The sequence below is a fragment of the Panthera tigris genome, chromosome X (assembly GCF_018350195.1).
Source record: "Panthera tigris isolate Pti1 chromosome X, P.tigris_Pti1_mat1.1, whole genome shotgun sequence".
NCBI lineage: Eukaryota > Metazoa > Chordata > Mammalia > Carnivora > Felidae > Panthera > Panthera tigris.
The window spans coordinates 122814382-122834699 of NC_056677.1; the positions used below are offsets into that span (position 1 = coordinate 122814382).

The window sequence follows — 20318 nt, forward strand, 5'->3', positions numbered from 1 at the left end:
GTAATGTAGTAGTACATTTGTAGTAATGTTGATACAATATTTTGATTGTTTACTTATTTTTTTCATGATAAATTCATATTAAGGGGAAGGGATTTACTTTGGAAGGACCAGATCATTCTGGCTTAAGAATACAGAAGCATGTGACAGCTTCTAAGCCAAATGCTGATGTTGTGGGCATTCACATTTTGTATTGGGGTCAATACCCTCCCTCACCTCAGATCACCACATATTTGGTGGTGATACAGTTACCATTGTTTCAGGGAACTCTTTGGTTTGTTAACTAAGATCTGGGTTGTTTAGGTTAAATGGCTAAAACATGGTATTGATTAGATTAATGTCATAAGATATGGTCCCTTTGTGAATTAGTTAGCCATGCACCATGAGAAACTATTCCACGTCCACAGACTTGCACACATGATCCTAGTCTTGAAAAGAAAACCAGTGGCATGTGTCCATCCCAATTTCTGGATAAGAGCAGAGAGGATAGCTTACTTTGGGCGGTCTTCCTCTATGAGCTTTTGGTGCTCTGTATCAGTCAGATGCTTAACCGAGGTAGTAATTTATTGAATTAGCATGAAGTAGCCTTACTGGGTATTTTTCATTTAGTACCCATGGAGAAAGGGATTTCAAAGTAGTTAAAAAAAAAAATTAAAACCCATTACCACATTCAAGGACACCCTTGAAAGATAACAGAAGGATATTTTTATTATAATAAATTTACTCTCCTGATTTAGTCTCCCCTTATGTTTGAGTCTACTAAAGATGTACTATTCTTTTGGCCATCTGTTTTTTTACCACTTAAATAATTGAAGTGAATCAAGCTTAACACTCTTCTCTGGACTATTAGAAAGAATAGACTATAGAAATATTTCAACCACTGACATTCATTTATTAAAAACGTCATGATGTCGGTATGATTAGAGGCTGGCAAACGGCAAATCCTGTCTGGTGGTTAGGCCACGAGACTGTCCTCCTCCATGAGTTGCCATCTTCTGGTTGAAGTAGCTCCGTAGTTACCTTTATAGCCACCTGGGGGGAGCAGTGGCTGTACCCTCCTTCACTTCTGCTCTCCAGCTTTTACCACCTTGCCCAAGCTGGTGACAGCATTTTGGTCAAGCTCAGGGGAGCAAAGCTGGTGCCTGGACGTGACGTGTGGCCCCTCTTGACCTAGCACGGTAATGTGGAAACATTGCTGGTGCTTGCTTTCGACTTCTTCGGTGATCTTTTTTTTTTTTATTGTAGTTATTCTTAGCCAAATAGTTTATATTAAATTAGTGCCATTTGTTGTGTATTTTGGTATATATTTCCATTATTTTAGGGTACTTTTTTTATCTTAATAGACAAAGAAGTTATTTACATATGTCCTTTCAATGGCCCCATTAAGGGAAGAGTTTACATCACAAATTATCGTCTTTATTTAAGAAGTTTGGAAACGGTAAGTAGAATCTAAGACCATAAAGATGACCCTAACTGTTAAAGATAATGCTAAACTGTCTCTCTTCTACCTTGCAAGACTGACTGTGGACCAGATTAACATGGGAATGCATTTGCTTCTCAGCTCTTAATTTTTGGCTTACGCAAAGCTCATTTAACACTAACACCTGTATATGTAGGAATAGAGTGAATTTAAAAAGAAGTTTTTATCCTGGGAAATACTGGGGAGGGGTTGGTAACTAGACCCATTTGCTAGCCTGGAGAAGTTGGTTAATATAGAACCGTGGTTCTTCACCAGAAGCACAGATGAGAACCACTTGTGCTGCTTAACAGACACCACAGATGTCCTTGATGTCCTGCATCAGAATGTCCATATCTGTAGTTCATGTGTGGCTGTTATTTTTAAAACTTTACAGAGGAGGATGCTGATGTGAGTCTCTACTCTAGAACTTTCCTAGTGTTCAATTACCAAGTACCAGGTAGCAGTTTAGAACTAGGATGCCTATGGTATGGCTTAGTGCCGTTCTACCTTTTCATTCTAAGATGAAACATTTGCCATAGTGTTTCAAGGAATGTTCCACTGATGGAACAATGAAATAGAGACGAGGTGCTCTAGAAGGGAAGGTAAGAGTATAGCTGTTGTGGCTGACACAGAAGGACTTACAGTAGATAGGTTGTTGTCTAGGCCAGCCTGAAGGGGCAGCTGTATTTTGGGGGTGGACCAAGGGGGGAATAAATAGATAGATAGATAGATAGATAGATAGATAGATAGATAGATAGATCGGTTGGTCCAGGGTACATGGAAGAATAGCCTAACAGTGGTTTATACACAGGAGATGGTGAGACTGTTTGGAGGAATCTAGCTTGTGTTTCATTGTTTTTACCCTATAATTTCTTCAGGACTGTGTTATTGATGCATTATCTTGATTGAATCAAGGCATATGACTGATGCTAAGAAACATGGGCTGAATGGTGGTGGTACACTTAGGTGAGGTTATACACTGGTGTTAAAAGCTCATAGCCATCCAGGAAGGGTGGTCTCTAATGTCTTGCTGTGCAGGGCCCTTCCTCTGCAGCGTTTCTAATGCAGTACAGTTGAACACCCAGAAAGCACGTGTGTCCAACATGTGAAAAACAGCAAACCAGCCAATGTGCTGGACTACACAGGTGCGATTTGAAATGGTCTTAATCAACCAGGATTTGGGAGTGAAGCTAATAATATAAAGTTTAACATAGGTAACATTTAGTTCATACAAACCGGTTGTACCAATAAAGGATGGAGGAGGTCTGTCTTAATAGTGGCTCAAGCTTATTTGATCCGGTAATTGGGCATGATTGGTTAGAAAGTTAATATACCTGTAGGCTAAACTAACAAAACTATAATATAATAGCAAAATGAGACTGTAGTCCCATCTGAAGTGTCATGTTCAGATCCAGGTGCCATGTTTTGAGAGGGACATTGGCAAACCAGCAAGGGTTCAGACAAAGGGAACAAGGCTTGTGAAGAGGCTGTAGTATGAGCGATGATTAAAATAAGCGTCGATGTTTCCTCTGAAGACCGAAGGCAGGCATGACAGAGCTACCTTGGAGTGTTTGGAGTGCCTTCTGTGGAGCAGGGATCAGACTCATTCTGTACAGCTCCCAAGGGGCAAACTGGGACAGATTGAGAGATTTTATGCTGATATATTCAAGAGTTGTCAAAAATGAGAATTAAAGCAAGTGTTACGGTGCCTTTCCCCTCTAAGAGTCTTGGCTCGTTGGGCTGCCACGCGTGCCCAGTTCCATTTCATGCTGTCACTGATGATGAACTGGGGAAATTTTTTTTTAATTTTGTCTTTAATTTTGAGAGAGAGCATGGGAGGGCCAAAACGGGGGTGGGGAGAGAGAGAATCCCAAGCAGGTTTGGTACTGTCATGCAGAGCCCGATGCGGGGCTTGAAATCACAAACCGTGAGATCGTGACCCAAGCAGAAACCAAGAGTCAGATGCTCAACCAACTAAGCCATCCAGGCGCTCCAAGTGGGGAGATTTTTAAAACTGGAGTGCCGTGACAGGATTGTATGATCTCAACTGCATAAAGCAAGCAAAAACTATCCATAGACAAGAGGCCAGAAGGAAATATAGCAAACGTCTTAGTACTTGGGGTATCTGGGGAGTGGAATTATACATGCTTTGTTTTGTCCCTTCCACTTGGAGTGAGCATGTATCACTTTTATAATTGGGAGAGCGCTTAGCAAGCTTTATTTTGTTCTTATACAGCATCTTAACAGGTGGGGATTAGCACCAAATGGGTATACGAAATGCCCATTTGACACCAGCTACTAACTTTTTCCTCCTTCCACTGTTTCACATAAACCTTTTGACCAATTGGCTATAACATTTAGTCCAAGTATAAAAGCGGGAAGCTAATGGCAGAAAACACCATATAAAGAAAGCCATGTAAGTGGTTCTGCAGAAGCCTCAAATCATAGTCTAGTGTTTCTCAAAGTCTAAATAAGAGCATCAGTTGTGGATTCTGCTGCAGACTGTGTGTTTGGCAAAGAGCTGTCCTCTCACGGGCATTTGGAAGCGGACACCTGTGTGTTTCAGGTATGTAAATACTGCAGTGGGAGTCGGCTGTCCCATTTGGTTGAGGTGTCAAGGGCAAGTTTCCTGTCTGCCCCACCCACCCCTGCACAGTCCCCTTCCCAAGGATGGTAGAAGCACAGTGGCTGTATCCTTAGATTGTCATCGTGGCCCTCCTTCATGATCTCCCCCTCCCCCACTGTCCCCTGCATGCTGCCTGCACAGTGATCCTCCGTGGAACGAGGCCAGCCAGCTTACTTCTCCATTCTATAACTCTCGTTGGCTCCCTATTGCCCATAGAATAAAATCTGCTGTCCTTTATATGGCATTAAAATCCTTGCAACTTCTCTCGCTTCGATCCACACCACTCCTGCCCATACTGTTCTTAAACCACCTTCCCTTCTCCCAACACGCAAGGCCCTTCCATGCATCTGTGTGGATGCATTGCACGTGCTGTTCTCACTGTCCCCAGATGCTCTTTTCAGAAGCTGCTGTTTGTCCTTCAGAACCCACCTCAAAAATCACACCATCTTCGGAGCCTCCTCCAGCTCACGGTGAGGGACCCCCTCCCTCTTTGTGTCTCGGTAGCCTTTCCCCATGCCTCTCTGTTAGCATTTATTGCTGTGAGCCCTTTACTGGCCAACACTTCCTCTTTCCTTTTCGTGTTTGTTTCTCCTGAGCACTTGCCGCCACCTCCTATTTTATATATGTCACTGCTTCGTCTTGTTCCTTGGCTGTGTGAGGACAGGGATGCTTGTCTATCGCCCCGTGTCCCCTCTGTGCTTAGGGCCTGGCACATTGAAGGTGCCCAGTCGGGCTGTGCTGAATGAAGGAACTCTGGTGTTCTTTACTTGCTGCTATGTCTGTGGCCTTTACTAATGGTGCATCTGCTTGGTCCTGTGTGCCTAGCTAGCACGGTGTCCACTAGATCGTAGGCACTCAGTAAAAATATATTCCGTGAGTGAACTCGGGAGGGAACAGGCTTCATTGCTGTGGTGTCTTTTTTTTTAAGTTTGTTTATTTTAAGAGAGAGAGCATGAGCAGGGGAGGGGCAGAGACATGGGTCGGGGGGAGAATCCCAAGCAGGCTCCACACTCTCAGCATGGACCCCGACAAGGGGTTGGAACTCACGAACTGTGAGAGGTTTTGACCTCTCAAAACCAAGAGTCAGGGGCGCCTGGGTGGCTCAGTCGGTTGAGCGTCCAACTTCGGCTCAGGTCATGATCTCACAGTTTGTGAGTTTGGGCCGCGCATCGGGCTCTGTGCTGACAGCTCAGAGCCTGGAGCCTGCTTCGGATTCTGTGTCTCCTTCTCTCTCTGCCCCTCCCCCACATGTGCTCTGTCTCTCTCTGCCTCTCAAAAATAAAGAAAACTAATAAAAAAAAATTTAAAAACCAAGAGTCAGACGCTCACCCAACTGGGCCGCTCAGGCGCCCTTGTCACTGTGGTTTGACCTCAATGTAGGCCCCACTAAATCATGGCATCTTGAATACCAACATTGCTTCTGGAGTTTGGAAATTTCATAGTCCCCTTTTGACCTTGAGGGTGTTCAGGAATTTGGCTTGGGGTCGATCTTGTGACCACAGCGGGGACACTTTAGGCACATAATAGTCTATAATCAGTACACCACCATGGGGAAGACTGCTTCAGCTTCCCTTCCAGGAACACTGGGTTCAAGTGCTATAGTGGGTGAGAAAAGCAAAGTAACCCTTTGTTCATGTGCTCATACCTTTATTCCAGAACCTTCAGCAAGCAGCATGGTGAACTAACACTGAACTTGGTGAACAACTCAAAAACGAGTAATTGGGGTGTAATATGACAAAGCCCGCAGTGGTTGCATAATGCCACGAGGTTACGAGGGAGAGGGTGATTAACTGTGTAATGACTCATAGCATGCTTTGTAGAGGAGGTGATATTTGAACTGAGTCTTGACGAATGCTAACAATTTCCTGGACAGGAGGGAAGAGAGGGAGGAGCACATCAGGTAGAGAGTTTCCCTATCACTTGTATGACAATATGGAGAAGACCACATACTGTAAAACAGATGAGTTGTCTGTTGGAGATGGAGGGGAGCAGGGTGGCAGGAGATGATACTGGAAAAAGGGTGCACCCCAACAGTCTCGCAAGTCACGTGTCAGCGCCCACCTTCTGTGGACAACCACCTGGTGGATGTGGGTTTCTGGAAGGGATGTCAGGTTGCAGTGTGTCTGATGGATTAGGGAAGGAGACTGGAGGGAGGGAGAGCAATGGAAAAGTCAGCTGTCCAGGTGAGCATCCCGGGCCTCACAAGGTCACCGTTGCGCCGGGAGGAGGCAACAGCGTGGAAGGTTCAGGAGAATAGGGTGGCCCTTTGGAGGCGGGAGTTGGAGGAAGGACCTCAGGTGGCGAATGATGCCTGTGATCCTTTGCCTTTGAAATGAACCTCACAGGAGAAGGAACATGCGTGAGAGAAGCCCCTGGGGCTCTCAGAACACGTGGACTTGATCACCGTACAACCACTGGGTAGAGATGTCTCTGAAGCAGTTGGAAGCGTGACTCTGAAACTTGCGAAGTTGTTAGCAACATCAGTATTGGTGAACACCGCATACATCCATGCGATTACCTGAGAAGAAGATGTGACAAGGACATGCGGCCTGTGGCGAGAACCCTGGGGAGCACGAGCATTCTTGGTGGGGGGGGGCAGGAAACGGGGGGAGTGCCAGCATGGAAGAGAAGCGGCAGTCTCAGCAGTAGAAAATGTGAGCGAAGGCTTTGGTGGAAGTTGGTATAGAAGAGAAAAGACTCAGGAAGGGAGCAGACCACGGACGGAATGCTGCAAGGCTCAGTGGGAGAAAGAGTGAGCAGAGGCCACAGAGGGTGGTCATTAGGTCACTGGGAGCCCTGGTGGGAACCGATTCTGTGGAGATGCCAGTCTGATCGGCATCTCGCTCCTTCCACCTCCCAGGCCTTGGCACAGCGGGCTTGTCTCCAGTCTCCCTCCCCAGGGCTTCCCCTGCTCCCTGGCTGCAGAGAACTCCGCTCCCTGCTGGCGATGCTCCTTCCCACACGCTGTCCCCATCTGGCCGCAACTGACAGGCAGAGCGATTCCCTGGTCATCCCTGGGCTTCCTTTGGTTTCGAGTGCCACCTGTCTTCTGGCCCCTTTCTCATTCCTTGCTGCCCGCTCGAGACCTCTTGCCTTTTCACCCGCCATCCCAGATACCTGGACCGAGGTGGGGGCCTTCAGCTCTGCCTCCCTCCCCAGTTCCTTCCTTCCTGGTGCTCTAGCTTCTCTGGGTGGCACTGCTTGTCTTCCAGTCATCCTGGGATCCCTACCCCTCCCCTCCCTTCTCCATAGTCCTCTTCACGCGTGCTGTGCCCCACCTTAGTCCAAGGTCTTGTCCCAGTCTGCTGGTGGGGCTACACATCAGCTTCCCTACCCGCAGCCTCTCCCCACTCCCTTCTCTCTGGCCCCCAAAGACATCCTTATAGTCATGCCCCTCCCCTTCCTCAGAGGCTCGGCTCCTTTCCTCCCTCATTTCCAGTGCCTTAGCCAGGGAATTAGGGGCACCTTCCCACCTCTGTCTGGTGTGCCCACTTTGCGCTCTGGCTCAGGTGCCCTACTCACTGTCCCCCGACTAAGCCCTGTGCTTTCTGTTCTGGACATGCGTTCAGGCCAGTTTTTTTCACCTAGATCATGCATTCATCTCTACTAGAAAATTATTTTGGAATATTGAAGATAGAAAGTTTATAAAGAATACCCTAAACATCTATGGATCCACCACCCAGCTGAAGAAACCCCATCTCCCCTTTGCTGCGGAGGTAATCCCACTTGAAAGTTGGTATTTCTTGCTCCTGGTCACCCACACACCCCTTTCTAAACTAGAATGGACTACAGCGGATGCATGGCAGCTAGACGAATACAGGGTTTTGGGCCTTCCAACTGAGCAATGCTGATGAGATGAGAAACATGTTGTGCACACACCTTCCATTTTCTGATGGTTAAGTCAGAAATAGTGTGTTCTTCCTGGATTAAATTCAAGGACAAATCTCTCTGAAAGGAACACAGTGATTCCATTCTCCAGGCAGAGTATTACCCAAACATTCTTCAGTCCCATTTAAGACCCTCTATAAGGATATGGGACACACGTTCATCTTTACTTGGTAAATGTATTTCTTTGAGGGACTAGAAAAATGAGGTCCATTTCCTTAGCTTTTCGATGGTTTACCAGTCAGTGTACAGACAGGACTTGGAGAAAGATGAATGGATGGCGGTGTGTCTGTCAGAATCTGTCTCTCAAATACGCAGTTCTGAAATGAGCTTTGGGCAGGTGCTGGGTATCGTGCCAGCTGGAAGCTGGGTGTTTTAACAAGAGTGGGAGCACTTCGGTTCTGTGGTCTCCGTCACTGGCTGCAACTGGAGGTGTAAGCCTCGGACACCACCCTTGCCTTGTGGTATGGACAGTCAGAGCCACATATGTATTCTTTCCCAGAGGGAAGGCCCGTCTCATTCATTACAAGGATGACTGACAAGGATTCCTATAATACTTTTCTTTTCAAGAAAGTCCATTGGAGGCTTTTCAAGATTGTTCTTTCTTGGGTTCCTCAGGCTAATAGATTTAGCACCTGTTTTTGTTTTAAGGGAGCTGAAATAATGCAAAAAAGACTGTAATAATAAAACATTCTCTTGTGTCTATAAGTAGGAAAGTCAGCGGGAGCGTGGGACCTGCGCTGTAGGTATTCTGCTAAACTTCAGTCTTGAATCCTCTTACACTGCTGCTGCAAAATGAATGCTGTCGTCAGTTAAAACAATGCCGGCTGCCACCTTCGGTTCCCTTGCCCCTTGTTGCCATATCATTCCCACTTTTCTGGTCCCCAAACTTGAGAGTCTGTGGGCTACTGAACCCTGCTGTGCAAGTCCCATAGTAGATTTAATTCATTAGTCCCTTTACAAGTACAGGCTTTCAAACCTCAGGGTCTCCTCCCTCCTGGGCAGTTCTTTGGATTTCAGGTTGACTTCTTCCGTCCCCCACTGTGTCACTGACAAACCTTCCATGTTCTTTAGCGGACTGCCTCTCTTGTTCTGCTGAACAGGTAAAAGCCCTCCTCCTTGAGCTGCTTACCTGCCCCCCCCCCCCACCACTACCCACTGATATCTGTCTGTTTTCACCCATCCTTTCCTCCTCTCATCTGAGAGGAAGGGACTAGTTGCCTTTTTGAAAACAAAATTCCTCTACTTGAGCCTTTTTTCCTTTCCTCTTTTACTTCCTCTGGAGTGTAGTGCCCCCTCAGTCATTCTCTGTCTTCCAGTTGTGGTGTCTGTTGGCTCCTTTGTCCCCACCCGGCCCCACAGACCTGCTCACGTCTCTATGTCTTGGATCCCTGCTACCCCCCCTGCCCCAATACTACCATCCTCTTTCTTCCCCTTCTTTAGGAGACTTCTTTAAAAATTAGTCCACACTCACTGCTTCTACCTCCAGACTGTTAACTCCTTCGTGTTTTGTGGTCTGACTTCTGTTCCCTATTGAAAGTCCTCTTTCAGTGCTCAATTCCAAGTGGGCTTGGTTGAGTTCTCAGCTCCTTTTAAAAGTGTATTTATTTTGGGAGAGTGAGAGAGAGAGAGAGAGAGAGAGAGAGAGATTGAGGCAGACAGTAAGAGAGAGCATAGGGGAGAGGCAGAGAGAGAGAGGGAGAGAGAGAATCCCAAGCAGGCTCTGCACTGTTAGCACAGAGCCCGATGTGGGGCTCAGTCTCACAAACTGTGAGATCATGACCCGAGCCAAAATCAAGAGTCAGACATTTAACAGACTGAGCCACCCAGGCACCCTAAGCTCTCAACTCTTTAACTTCTGTGCAGTGACGGATATTGTTGACTACTCTTTCTTTCCTCTGTAATTTTCTCCATATTTCTTGGGTCTTCCCCCACGTCTGCCATTTTGCCTTTATTACCACCCATTTTTTCCTTCTTACTTCCTAGATATATATTGTCCCCAGAGTTTGCTTCTTTCTCAGCTGTCAGTTGCTCTCCGGTTCTATAGCTCTAGTCCTAATCTTTCATTCCTTATTTGTTGACCATTCGAGAGGCCGCCGTGTGTCGAGCACTGTGCCAGATGCTAGGATCCAGTGGTGTGCACAGCAGACACGGTCTCTCCCTCATGAAGCTTTAGTTTTGATGGGACTGCCAGGCATTAATCAGATACTCATACCAGGTATATGACAACAAGTTGTTGTGTTGCTTGTGAGTAGCACAGGAGTGCAGTTGTTTGAGGAGCCTGGGAAATTGTCCTGAGAAAATGCTGCTTCACCCCTGATCTGAAGAATGAATGTGAAAAGAAAAGAAAGGAAAGAAAACAATGAATAGGGATTCCCTAGATGTTTGGCAGAGACTGGGTGGGAGACAATGGGCAGAGAGAACAGCCCGTGAGAGGCCCTGAGAGCAAAGGGAACATGGACCGAGGAGCAAGCAGGTGGCTGGGTTGGTGGTGGGAAGAACGGCAAAGAGTGAGCGGGAGGGAGAGGGGTTGGGGGCCAGATGGCTGAGACCTGGTAGATCCCGTTAAGGATGGAGGTGTTTGGAGTTGAGCAGTGAGAGGTTTTGGAAGCGCTTTAAGCAAAGGAATGATACAGCCTCAGACTGACTTTTGTAAGCGATCAGCTGTGTGGAGGGCAGACTCTAAGGGGAGCAACGGTCCATGCAAAGAGGCTGCTGTGCCTATTCCAGTGGCCCAGAGAAGTTGCTGCTAGAAGTAGAGAGGGGTTGACGGACTCAAGATTGATTTAAGAGATAAACGTGGGAGACCGGATGAGGGATAACAGAGAAGGGGATGTCAAGGATGACTCCTAGGTTTCCAGCTTTTGTAACTGCGTGGATGGAGCACCAGCCACTGAGATGGGAAGACATAATTGGGAGAGAGAAACATCACATGATTAGTTCTGGACGTTCTGAGTTCAAGGGGCCTTTGGAATCTCTCCCAGTTCTGTATTTCCAGCTGCCTCCTGGTTATCTATACTTGATTAATTTACCATAACCTCCAGCCCAGTGTATCTCAAAGTGACCATGTTAATCTTTCTCTAGAACCCCTTTTGTGTTCTTTACGTCTCTTTGTGGGACCACATCTCTCATCTGGGCCTAAATCTGAGTCATTGTTGATGCGTCCCCAGTGGCTCATTGTCTTCTCTTCTCAAAAAACATTTCATGGATCCCATTCACCCCAATCCAAGCCCTGGGGTGCTCCCCAGGGAATTCCCCTGCCATCCTTTTGTAAACCTGACCCGCTTGCTTTTTTTTTTTTTCCCCTGCAAAATCCCCATACTTTCCCACATGTGTAGCTGATGTCACTGTTACCTGTGTTTGGAAGGCAGATCTCCCAGCTGCTATCATTCCATCCTGTAAGGATCATTTTTCACATCGCCATTGCCCCAGAACCTTCAGGAGACCCAACCGATAGGAAATTGTTTTGCCCTCCTCTGACCTCTCAGCCCATTTGTCTGGATGTGGGTGGTTTGCTTTGGTTTTTGTGGCTCTTGTACTTGCGGCCTGGCGGCATGGCTATTTGGGTACCTGTGTGTTCTCTCCCAGTCTGTGCCCTGGGCTCCGTGAGGGTGGTGCTTGCATATTGTCTCCGTGGCTCCCGGCATCCAGTGTGGCTTCTGTTACCCTGTACACACTCGAGAAAGACAGTAAATGCTTGCATCTCTGCAGAGTTCGTGTTCTGTTTACTTCCCCACTATTTTAGATCCTTAAATGTATAGAATTTTGAGTTAGAACGGGCCTTTGAGAATTCTTAAATATTTAATGATATTTAGATAGTAACAACTCAGGTTTCTACAGAGTTAAGCTAATTTTTCTATTCCTGGATCTTCCAGTTTGGCCTGCTGGGTTATCTGATCTTGAACCTGTCTCTCGGGGAGAACATGGCAAGTAGCCTCATTAAACTATGGGTGTCTTTGGTCAGGAACTGGCTGGTTCTCCTCAGTGTCCTTTTTTCTGTTGGGTCAGGATAGTCAGAGCTATAGAGTTGCCTCCATACAAGGTCAAAGGACAGTGAGGTCTCCTCTCACTTTAAATTTTTTTACTTTTTTGGTTGCATTCTTGCTTCCTTGTTGATGTTAGAGTATGAGACTTTTATTTAGTATCTCATCTGTGTATTTTTAGATCTAACTGTAAGTTTGGTATTTAAGCATATAGTTGGACACTCCTAAATCTCAGTCTAAACAGACTGCCTGATCGTGTGCTTCTATTTTATGTTATTCTTAATTTTTTAAGTATTTTTTTATTTATTTTTGAGAGAGAGAGAGAGACAGACAGAGGGAGACAGAGTGTAAGCCGGGGAGGGGCAGAGAGAGAGAGGGAAGACAGAGAATCCGAAGCAGGCTGCAGGCTCTGAGCTGTCAGCACAGAGCCCAATGCGGGCCTCGAATTCACAAACCACGAGATCATGACCTGAGCTGAAGTCAGACGCTTAACCAACAGAGGCACTTCGGCACCCCTGATAGTTTTCAATAACTAGATTGTGTGGAGAGGTAAATACGTTATAATATGCAGCTACAAACGTACAGTTACTGAGTACTGTCTCCTTTTCTCTAGACACTTGGGTTTGAGTCATGTAGCGAGGTGTCTTTCCCCACGGCAACAACTATAACCTGTGTCCTTATGGGTACAAAGAGACCTCTAGCTGTTTGCAAGGGCGTACTGATCCATATTTGTAGAGCACAGTTATATCTTCCAAATGCTAAAATAGTCTTCACGTAATAATAACTTCCTTTGTTTTGTAGCTACCAAATGACAGGCACCATGCCAGGTGCTTAAGTCCGTGATCTTTAATCATCCCTACTTGACAGGAAAATGTGGCCAAGAGGTACCATCACTTGCCAAAGCCATTCAGCTAATAAATGCCAAAGCTCTACTTTGAACCAATTTTGTGCAACATAAGAGCTTGTGCTCTTTTCTCTACACTGTGATAACTGTGCTCTTACGTTTCCTTTACCTTTTTATTTTGAAATAATTATGAACACTCAAGAACTTGGAAAACTAGTACAATACCTATAGCCCCTCCAATAACTATGCTGCTTGATCACAACCAGGAAATTTATGGCACAATACAGTCGACTGAGACCCTGACTACTTGAATTTCACCCGTGTTTCATGCACTCATGTTTTCATGTTTCTGCATACAATCCTATGACATTTGATCCCATGTATCACGTAACCACGCACTAGCAATCAAGAAAAGCAGCCATTTTGCCAGTGTGAAAGAACTTCCTCATGCTGCCCCTGTATAGCCACACCCTCCTTCCCCTCGACCCCTGACAACCACTCCTCTGTTCTCCATCTCTACAATTTTGTCACTTCAAGAATGTCCTAAGCTGACTCCTATAGTGTGTGACCTTTGGACATTGGCCTCATCCACTCAAGCATGATGCTCCGAAGAGCCTTCCAGGTTGGTGTGTGTGTCTATAGTTCATCCTTTTTTGTAGCTGGGTTGTATTCCATGGCATGGATGTACCACATTCTTAGACTTTTTGAATTTTTAGGATACCTATAAGCTGTATTCATATTTTATAAAGAAATGCTTAGTTTTTCTGTTATATAAAGGAGAAGGATTGGAAGTAAAACTTCAGCTTTCCTTGTATCCCCCAAAAGGATATCTTCTAAAGAATGAAAATTCAGTGAGCACCTTTAAAACATTTTCTTTATTATCAAAGTAATCACCGCAATAAAGGAAGTATTGGATTTAAAAAACCTGTGTAGGTCTCCCTTTGTCCATGTGGCTTTTACGTTACTGTAGCCCGTGTAGTTTGTATGCTGCTGCTTCCCACGTAAGCTTATTTTTCCACGTACTGTAATTATTTTAGTAGCTGCATGCTTAGTCCATCACATTGACGAGTGGTAATTTTCTCCACCCCGATGTCCACCTCCGGCTCCATTGAGCATCTTCACGTATACAGTGTTCTTCCTGTCGTGCGATAGCTGGAGCCAAGCTCTTAAGAATGCTTAAGAGTCAGAGGGCAGGAGCATTTGGCTCTTTTGATGCGTGTTCCCAGAGCTTGGCTCAAATGTCAGCCCTTCCCCGTATTTCCTAAGCAAGCCACAGAAGCTTTTGAAAGCTTTGATTGCCATGTCAGGAACCGGGAGTAGTACACCAGCATCTGGAATGGTTGTGAGGACAAAATCAGAAAGATGGCGTGCACGATGCCCCTGTACACCTGGCACAGGCGGGTTTCTTCGTGCATGGCGGCTGCCGTCGTCTCGTGATGCTTGTGGTGTGACTTCACTAATGTGGTTCTGTCTTGCCAGCAGTTGTATGGACCCCTCGCACCCAGCGGTGGGGAAGGAATGATGGAGAGGCACGGCTATGCACTCAGGCCCTTCTACTTCGTGAAGTGCGCCCCTGCCTAAACTAGGCGCTCCTTCCAGATGTCTGGTTTCTAGCGTGGGGAATATAGACCTATGAATTTCGGCAGACAGAGTGAAGCAAGTGACGTAGCAGCAATCTGAATCAAGTGTTCTAGAACTTCGGAGGAGGGAGTGGTCAACTCTAATTAGGAAGCAATGCTTTGTTAGAGGTGATGTTTGCTGAGCCAGGGCTTGAGCCACGGGGAGAAAACATCTGGTAGTTGGGAAGGATAGAAGATCCGGGGCAAAGAGAACACCGTGCCGTGTTTGAGGACTGCTGAAGGTATTCACTTCGCCGGAGTGCAGAACGGTGTGGGAAAAAGGCCTGCAGAGACCAGGTGGATGTGACACCATGGGGCCCTTGAAATTGTGTGCCTGGGAGTTTAGTCTTTATTCTATAGGCGATGCAGAATGGCACATGTTTGGGGATGCATTTCGATTGCATAACTGGCTATTGTAATGCTCGCTCTTTCACGTGTGATCTGTATCCTATTTTTGTTTATAAAAAGTGGTAAAAGGGCCAAGGTAAAATGCCCTAAAGCATATGTTCTTTTTTTAACAGACGTTTTTGATGTTTTAATGATACTGACAGAGATATTGACTTTTGCGTTTTTGTCCATTACAGGATTCTGCTCTAATACTTGACGTTCCTCTGGGTGTGATCTCCAGAATTGAAAAAATGGGAGGCGCGACAAGTAGAGGAGAAAATTCCTATGGTCTAGATATTACTTGTAAAGTAAGAGATTCAGTACTTTCTTGTGTGAAAAAAAGACACATTACTGTTGAATGATAAGTAAAGGTCAATGGGGACTTACAAAAAAATAATCAAAGACCCTTATTCCTCTAAGGCCCTAGAAAGAATGGTTCTTCCTCGGGATCAAGCTTCCAAAACCTCCTGGGGAAATAGTTCCTATGAAAGAGTCCTGCTGTTGTCAGCATGTGTGAGGACTAACACCTGTCCTTCTGTCAGCTTGACTGAATAGGAAGAAAACTTCATAGATAGAATTTTCACACTCTCTAGTCTTTGCCCGAGTCTGCTCCTGGTGTCCCTTTACGTGATGTGTTGCCAGCTGGACATCTTCACACCCTGAAAGGAAAGAGAAATGCAAGAGATTCTACCCTCTGTGAACAGGCTGCACCTCTAACAACCTCTCTAACAGTGGTCTACCATGTTGCTTTGGTGTGGTGGGTGGCAGGGATTTAATGGTAACAAAATTCACTCAGCAGTAATAGTAACGCTTCAGTGAGCCTCTGTGTTAGTCCACACACGTGCTAGGTGCTTTCCGTTCAGTCCTCAGGGCAATGCTCGGAGATGGACAGTGGTGTCTCCACTTTATAGTTGTGAAGCCTGAGCATAAGAAGAGTTAAGTAACTGAGCTAAGATCACCCAACAAATGGCAAGGTTGGGATCCAAATACAATGAGATGGTCATTTTGCAAACAACAGGATAAACCTTCTGGAAAGAAAACTTCCTTTCCAGGGATTAAGGATCAGAAGACTACAATCTGAATCGAGTAATAAAATAGAATAATAACAGAATAGAAGAGAATAATGGCCAATCCCAGAAAGAGCTAGAAGGGGTTTGGAGGTCATCTGTCCCAGTGGTTCTCACAGCTATATCTGGAAGGTGTGGCCTTTGCTCAGGCACTTTGATTTCTTAAAACTAATCTCCTATGATTTTGTTTTGATGATGAATGTGGTACATTTGTTTTATTACCTCCAGTTTATAAAAGATGAAGACTAGTACACTCCATCACAAAGCAAAGGATTGTGTCACCATTAGACCTGAACTGAAATTCTCCATCACTCCCCACCTTGGCTTTGTTTTTGTTTTTGTTTTTTGGGGGGTTTTTTTGGTGTTTTTCTTTAAATTTAATTTAATGTTTTTAAATTTACATCCAAGTTATCCTATAGTGCAACAATGATTTCAGGAGTAGATTCCTTAATGCCCCTGACCCATTTAGCCCATCCCCCCTCCCACAACCCCTCCAGTAACCCTCTGTTCTCCATATTTAAGAGTCTCTTCTGTGTTGTCCCCCTCCCTGTTTTTATATTATTTTTGCTTCCCTTCCCTTATGTTCATCTGTTTTGTCTCTTAAAGTCCTCATATGAGTGATGTCATATGATATTTGTCTTTCTCTGACTAATTTTGCTTAGCACAATACCCTCCAGTTCCATCCAAGTAGTTGCAAGTGGTTTTTGGTTTTTGTTTTAATCCAAGCTACCTTAAATTCCTTATTTAGGATCCCAGCTACTGTCTTCACTTTGGGGCCTAGAAATACAAGAATTTACTTTTAAGGAAGGTTTTTGTATTTTGCATAAAAGGATCCATGGGAGTATAGAGTTTCCTATTACAGTACTCAAGAGAAAATGGGGTTGCTCTATCGACAGTTTTGAAAGTGACTTTCATTCTGATAGAATTTTTTTAAAAGTCCTATTTGTTGCCTTATCAGTAGGAAGAATTTTGTATTTAAACATTAGTCCCCCCAAAATTAATAAGACAGAGCACATTTCCCCCTTTGACTGCTTATTATAAAAACAAAGAGCTTAGGAACAACTCCACCAGGCATCACTTGCAAATGTTACACACGTTTCTCAGTATTAGCGTTCAGCCCAAAGATGACGGCCTAGAACACTTGTGGCTCAGCCTCTTAATTCCGTTCTCTCCCTGGGAATGGCGATGTCTCAAGAGTCCAATCCCATGTTCATAGAACAGACCTGAAGGTGATAGAAAGGGACCCTGCTGGGTCCAAGGCGGATGCTTCTGTCTCGGAGGTCAGCTCCAGCTGGCATCAAGAAGCATCGTGCAGCTGTTACTCTACTGACATGGGTAGTTCTGAGCCCCCCAAATTTGGTCCTATCGGCTCTGCACGTGGGGAATTTGGCTTGCCAGCAGCGTCTTTCACCCTGGGGATGCAAGTCCCAGTGGGTGTCATCTAGCAGCAGAGGAGAACGTAGCTCTGAATATGCGAATTTTTAACCAGGCGCCACAGGAGCCCCTGCTGACACCTTGGAGCCTTAAGGAAAAAAAAAAAAAGAGCAAGCCAAACCTTACCATCACAGAACCTCCTCTCTTCTTCCATGCCGCACCCCCGTTTACTCGCTTTAAAGACAGCGTGGTATTTCGAGGTCAGCGGTGATGGGTGTTGTTTCTATAGAAATGCGTTATAGAAATGATGTGTCCGTAAATCAGCCCCTCGGTGTTGGTGCAATGGGGGGATGTTCACTTGGACTCACTTACTACAGCGAGGCTTGGTGGATCATCACAGGACCCACTTGTCAAACAGGCCGAGGGTCTGACCGTCCAGTTCTGCCACAAGGCTCTTTGTCAGGTGCCTCTTCCCTGACAAGTCAGGCTCTCAGGAGACCAGGTGGAACTTACCACTTAGGATCGGCTCATATTTCTCTTGCAGATTTGGTGAGCTGCTGCCTGTGAGTCAGTTGCCTTTTCCGTTTCAATTTTCTTGTTGGCAAGATGAGGTAGTAATTCTTTCTGTCCTTTAATTACATCTGAATCAGATGGCAACAAGAAGTTGCTTGAATCACTTGTGCTTTGGCACAGTGCAAGTAGTTGTTTGAATCACTGATAGATCAAAATAAATGGCTATCCAGAAATGGTCTAATTTCTGGCCAAGGGGTGAAGAGCAGTGAGGTTCCGACATTATCATCTGACCCCGGGCTGTTAGGAGGGAAGTTCTGTGCGGGTCTTTCAGCCTTGCGGATCCTTGGCGATCCAGGGCTGTGCTCATGGCTCGGTTGCAGACCCTTTCAAACCATGTCATCCCAGTGAGATGATTATTCCCTTTTATTTGACTACTTCTTCGCATCACGAGCCAGCAACTAATAACCCAGTTTTCTTGGAATATGTTGTGAATCGGCTTTTGGATTTTATTCAGTTATGTGCTTTTAAAAACAAAAGCACAGAATCCTGTAGCTGGCAAGGCCCGGCAGATGCCATCTGTGTACAGAGTGAGCAATCTTGGGTCACTCATCAGCGGTCTTAGGGTCCAGTTCTTTATACCGCCTCTGCTGCCAGTGGCATTCTGGGATGTCTTTTATATGGCAAGGAGCTTGCTAGTCCTTCATGCCAAAGACTTACGAAGCTTTAAATGTGCTCCTGAGATAATAAATGAAAAAGCACTTTGAAACAAATATAAAGATGGTGATGTCCAAGACGAAGTACCCCAGGGTCCAGCACAGGGCTCGTTTTTTTTGTAGCTGAAAGCACAGTGCAGAATGTGCCGGTTTTAGTGCTCAGCCATCACTTGGTCACAGCACCATGATCAACTTAAGAGACAGCCTAAAACCCCTCACTTCAAAGAGAAGACAGAATGTTCTATAAAAACAACTTGATATATAAGGGAGCACTTTTGGTTTGGGTTTGGTTTAAAAGAAGGTTTTCTTATCAAAGAGCTACATATTAGAAGCTGTTTTTACAATCCAGGTTTGAGCATTGATTTTTAGTTCCTGGAAGCATAGGAGTCCTTCACTGTGGTTTATCTGGAACTCTGTGCAAGTCAACTCGATAGGAAGAATATGTCCCGTTGCTTTGCATGAGCACTTACTGTGCCAAGCATTTCCTGAACTGTTAGACTTGAAAGTAGCAGGAAGCAGAGGGAGAAAGCTTCCGTGTTTTCCTGACACATTTGACAATTTTGAGATTACATGTGATAGCAGGTACACATTTGAAAAGTTCTATGAATAAAACACTCTTTTGTGATGAAAATACCGCAGCAGCCAGTTGGAGCAGATAGACACCGTAGAGGGTGTGCAAGGCAGGGTGTGATTTTTCTCGTTACAAAATGATTGTAGCTCTGTCTTCTTTTTAGCACTAGTTGCTTTGTTTTTACATTCGTGACTACGATGGGGAGTGTTTTGAGGTGTTCTTAAACTGGATATTTCAAAATACCACACAAACCAAAGTGATTTTCTTAGTAATCTCGATAATTGTCCTTTCAGGTAAGTGAATCTTCCACTCCTTTAGTTGAATAGATTTTTTGCTAAGGAATGTCACTTTATTTGAAGACTGAACTGTCGAATCTGTCTGCCCCCTAGGACATGAGGAACCTGAGGTTTGCGCTGAAACAGGAAGGCCACAGCAGAAGGGATATGTTTGACATTCTCACAAGATACGCCTTTCCCCTGGCACACAGTCTGGTAAATTCCAGGGTTCTCCCCAGCACTGGGGGGCTGTTGGGAGTCTACTCTTTCATCTTACGCTCTGTGCTGTACTTCCCGGCATGATACATATGCCAGGACGTTTACTAAAGATGATTGAATTGTTCCGGGGGTGGGGGGGAGCAGGCCTCTCCTCCGCTAGTCCATGTGGGATGGCTCACCCCAGGTGACTGGAGCATCACCCTGGGCAGCCTGTGCTCTCCCCCCACCCAGGGCGCCCCCCGCCGTGGCTCACCCTCTTTAAAAGGCATGAGGTAGCGAGGCGGACCGTCGGCACCTTCCTTTCTCCATCGTGCCTGGCTTGCACCTCTTCTCCCCTCTCCTTCCCTGCTCTAGTCTAAGCAAACTTGGAGGCAAACACCTGCTACGGGGACGGCAAGGAAGTAATTCTTTAAATTTAAATATAAATATAAATATAAATATAAATATAAATATAAATAAGTGCCTTTGCTTTGAGTCTAGGATGAGTATGCCACTGCGTAGACAAGGGGATCAAGGAGATCATTTGATTTTTGTTTTCTTTTTAATAATTGTTTATTTTTGAGAGACAGAGAGAGAGAAACAGCATGAGCAGGGAAGGGGCAGAGAGAGAGAGAGAGAGAGAGAGAGGGAGACACAGAATCTGAAGCAGGCTCCATCCAAGCTCCGAGCTATCAGCACAGAGCCCAACGTGGGGCCCGAACCCACAAATCGTGAGATCATGACCTGAGCTGGAGTTGGACGCTCAACTGACTGAGCCACCCAGGTGCCCCTGAAGGAGATCATTTG

The 20318-nt window shown here is 45.6% G+C and overlaps 1 protein-coding gene across 1 annotated transcript in view; it reads left to right on the forward strand.

The window, feature by feature from the left end:
* MTM1 (myotubularin 1) overlaps positions 1-20318 on the forward strand; it is a 96982-nt gene that overhangs the window by 26501 nt on the left and 50163 nt on the right. The window contains exons 4-6 of the mRNA XM_042975268.1: positions 1341-1435; positions 14998-15108; positions 19428-19529. Of these exons, the coding sequence (XP_042831202.1) occupies positions 1341-1435; positions 14998-15108; positions 19428-19529 (308 nt within the window). The remainder of the gene's footprint in view (positions 1-1340; positions 1436-14997; positions 15109-19427; positions 19530-20318) is intronic.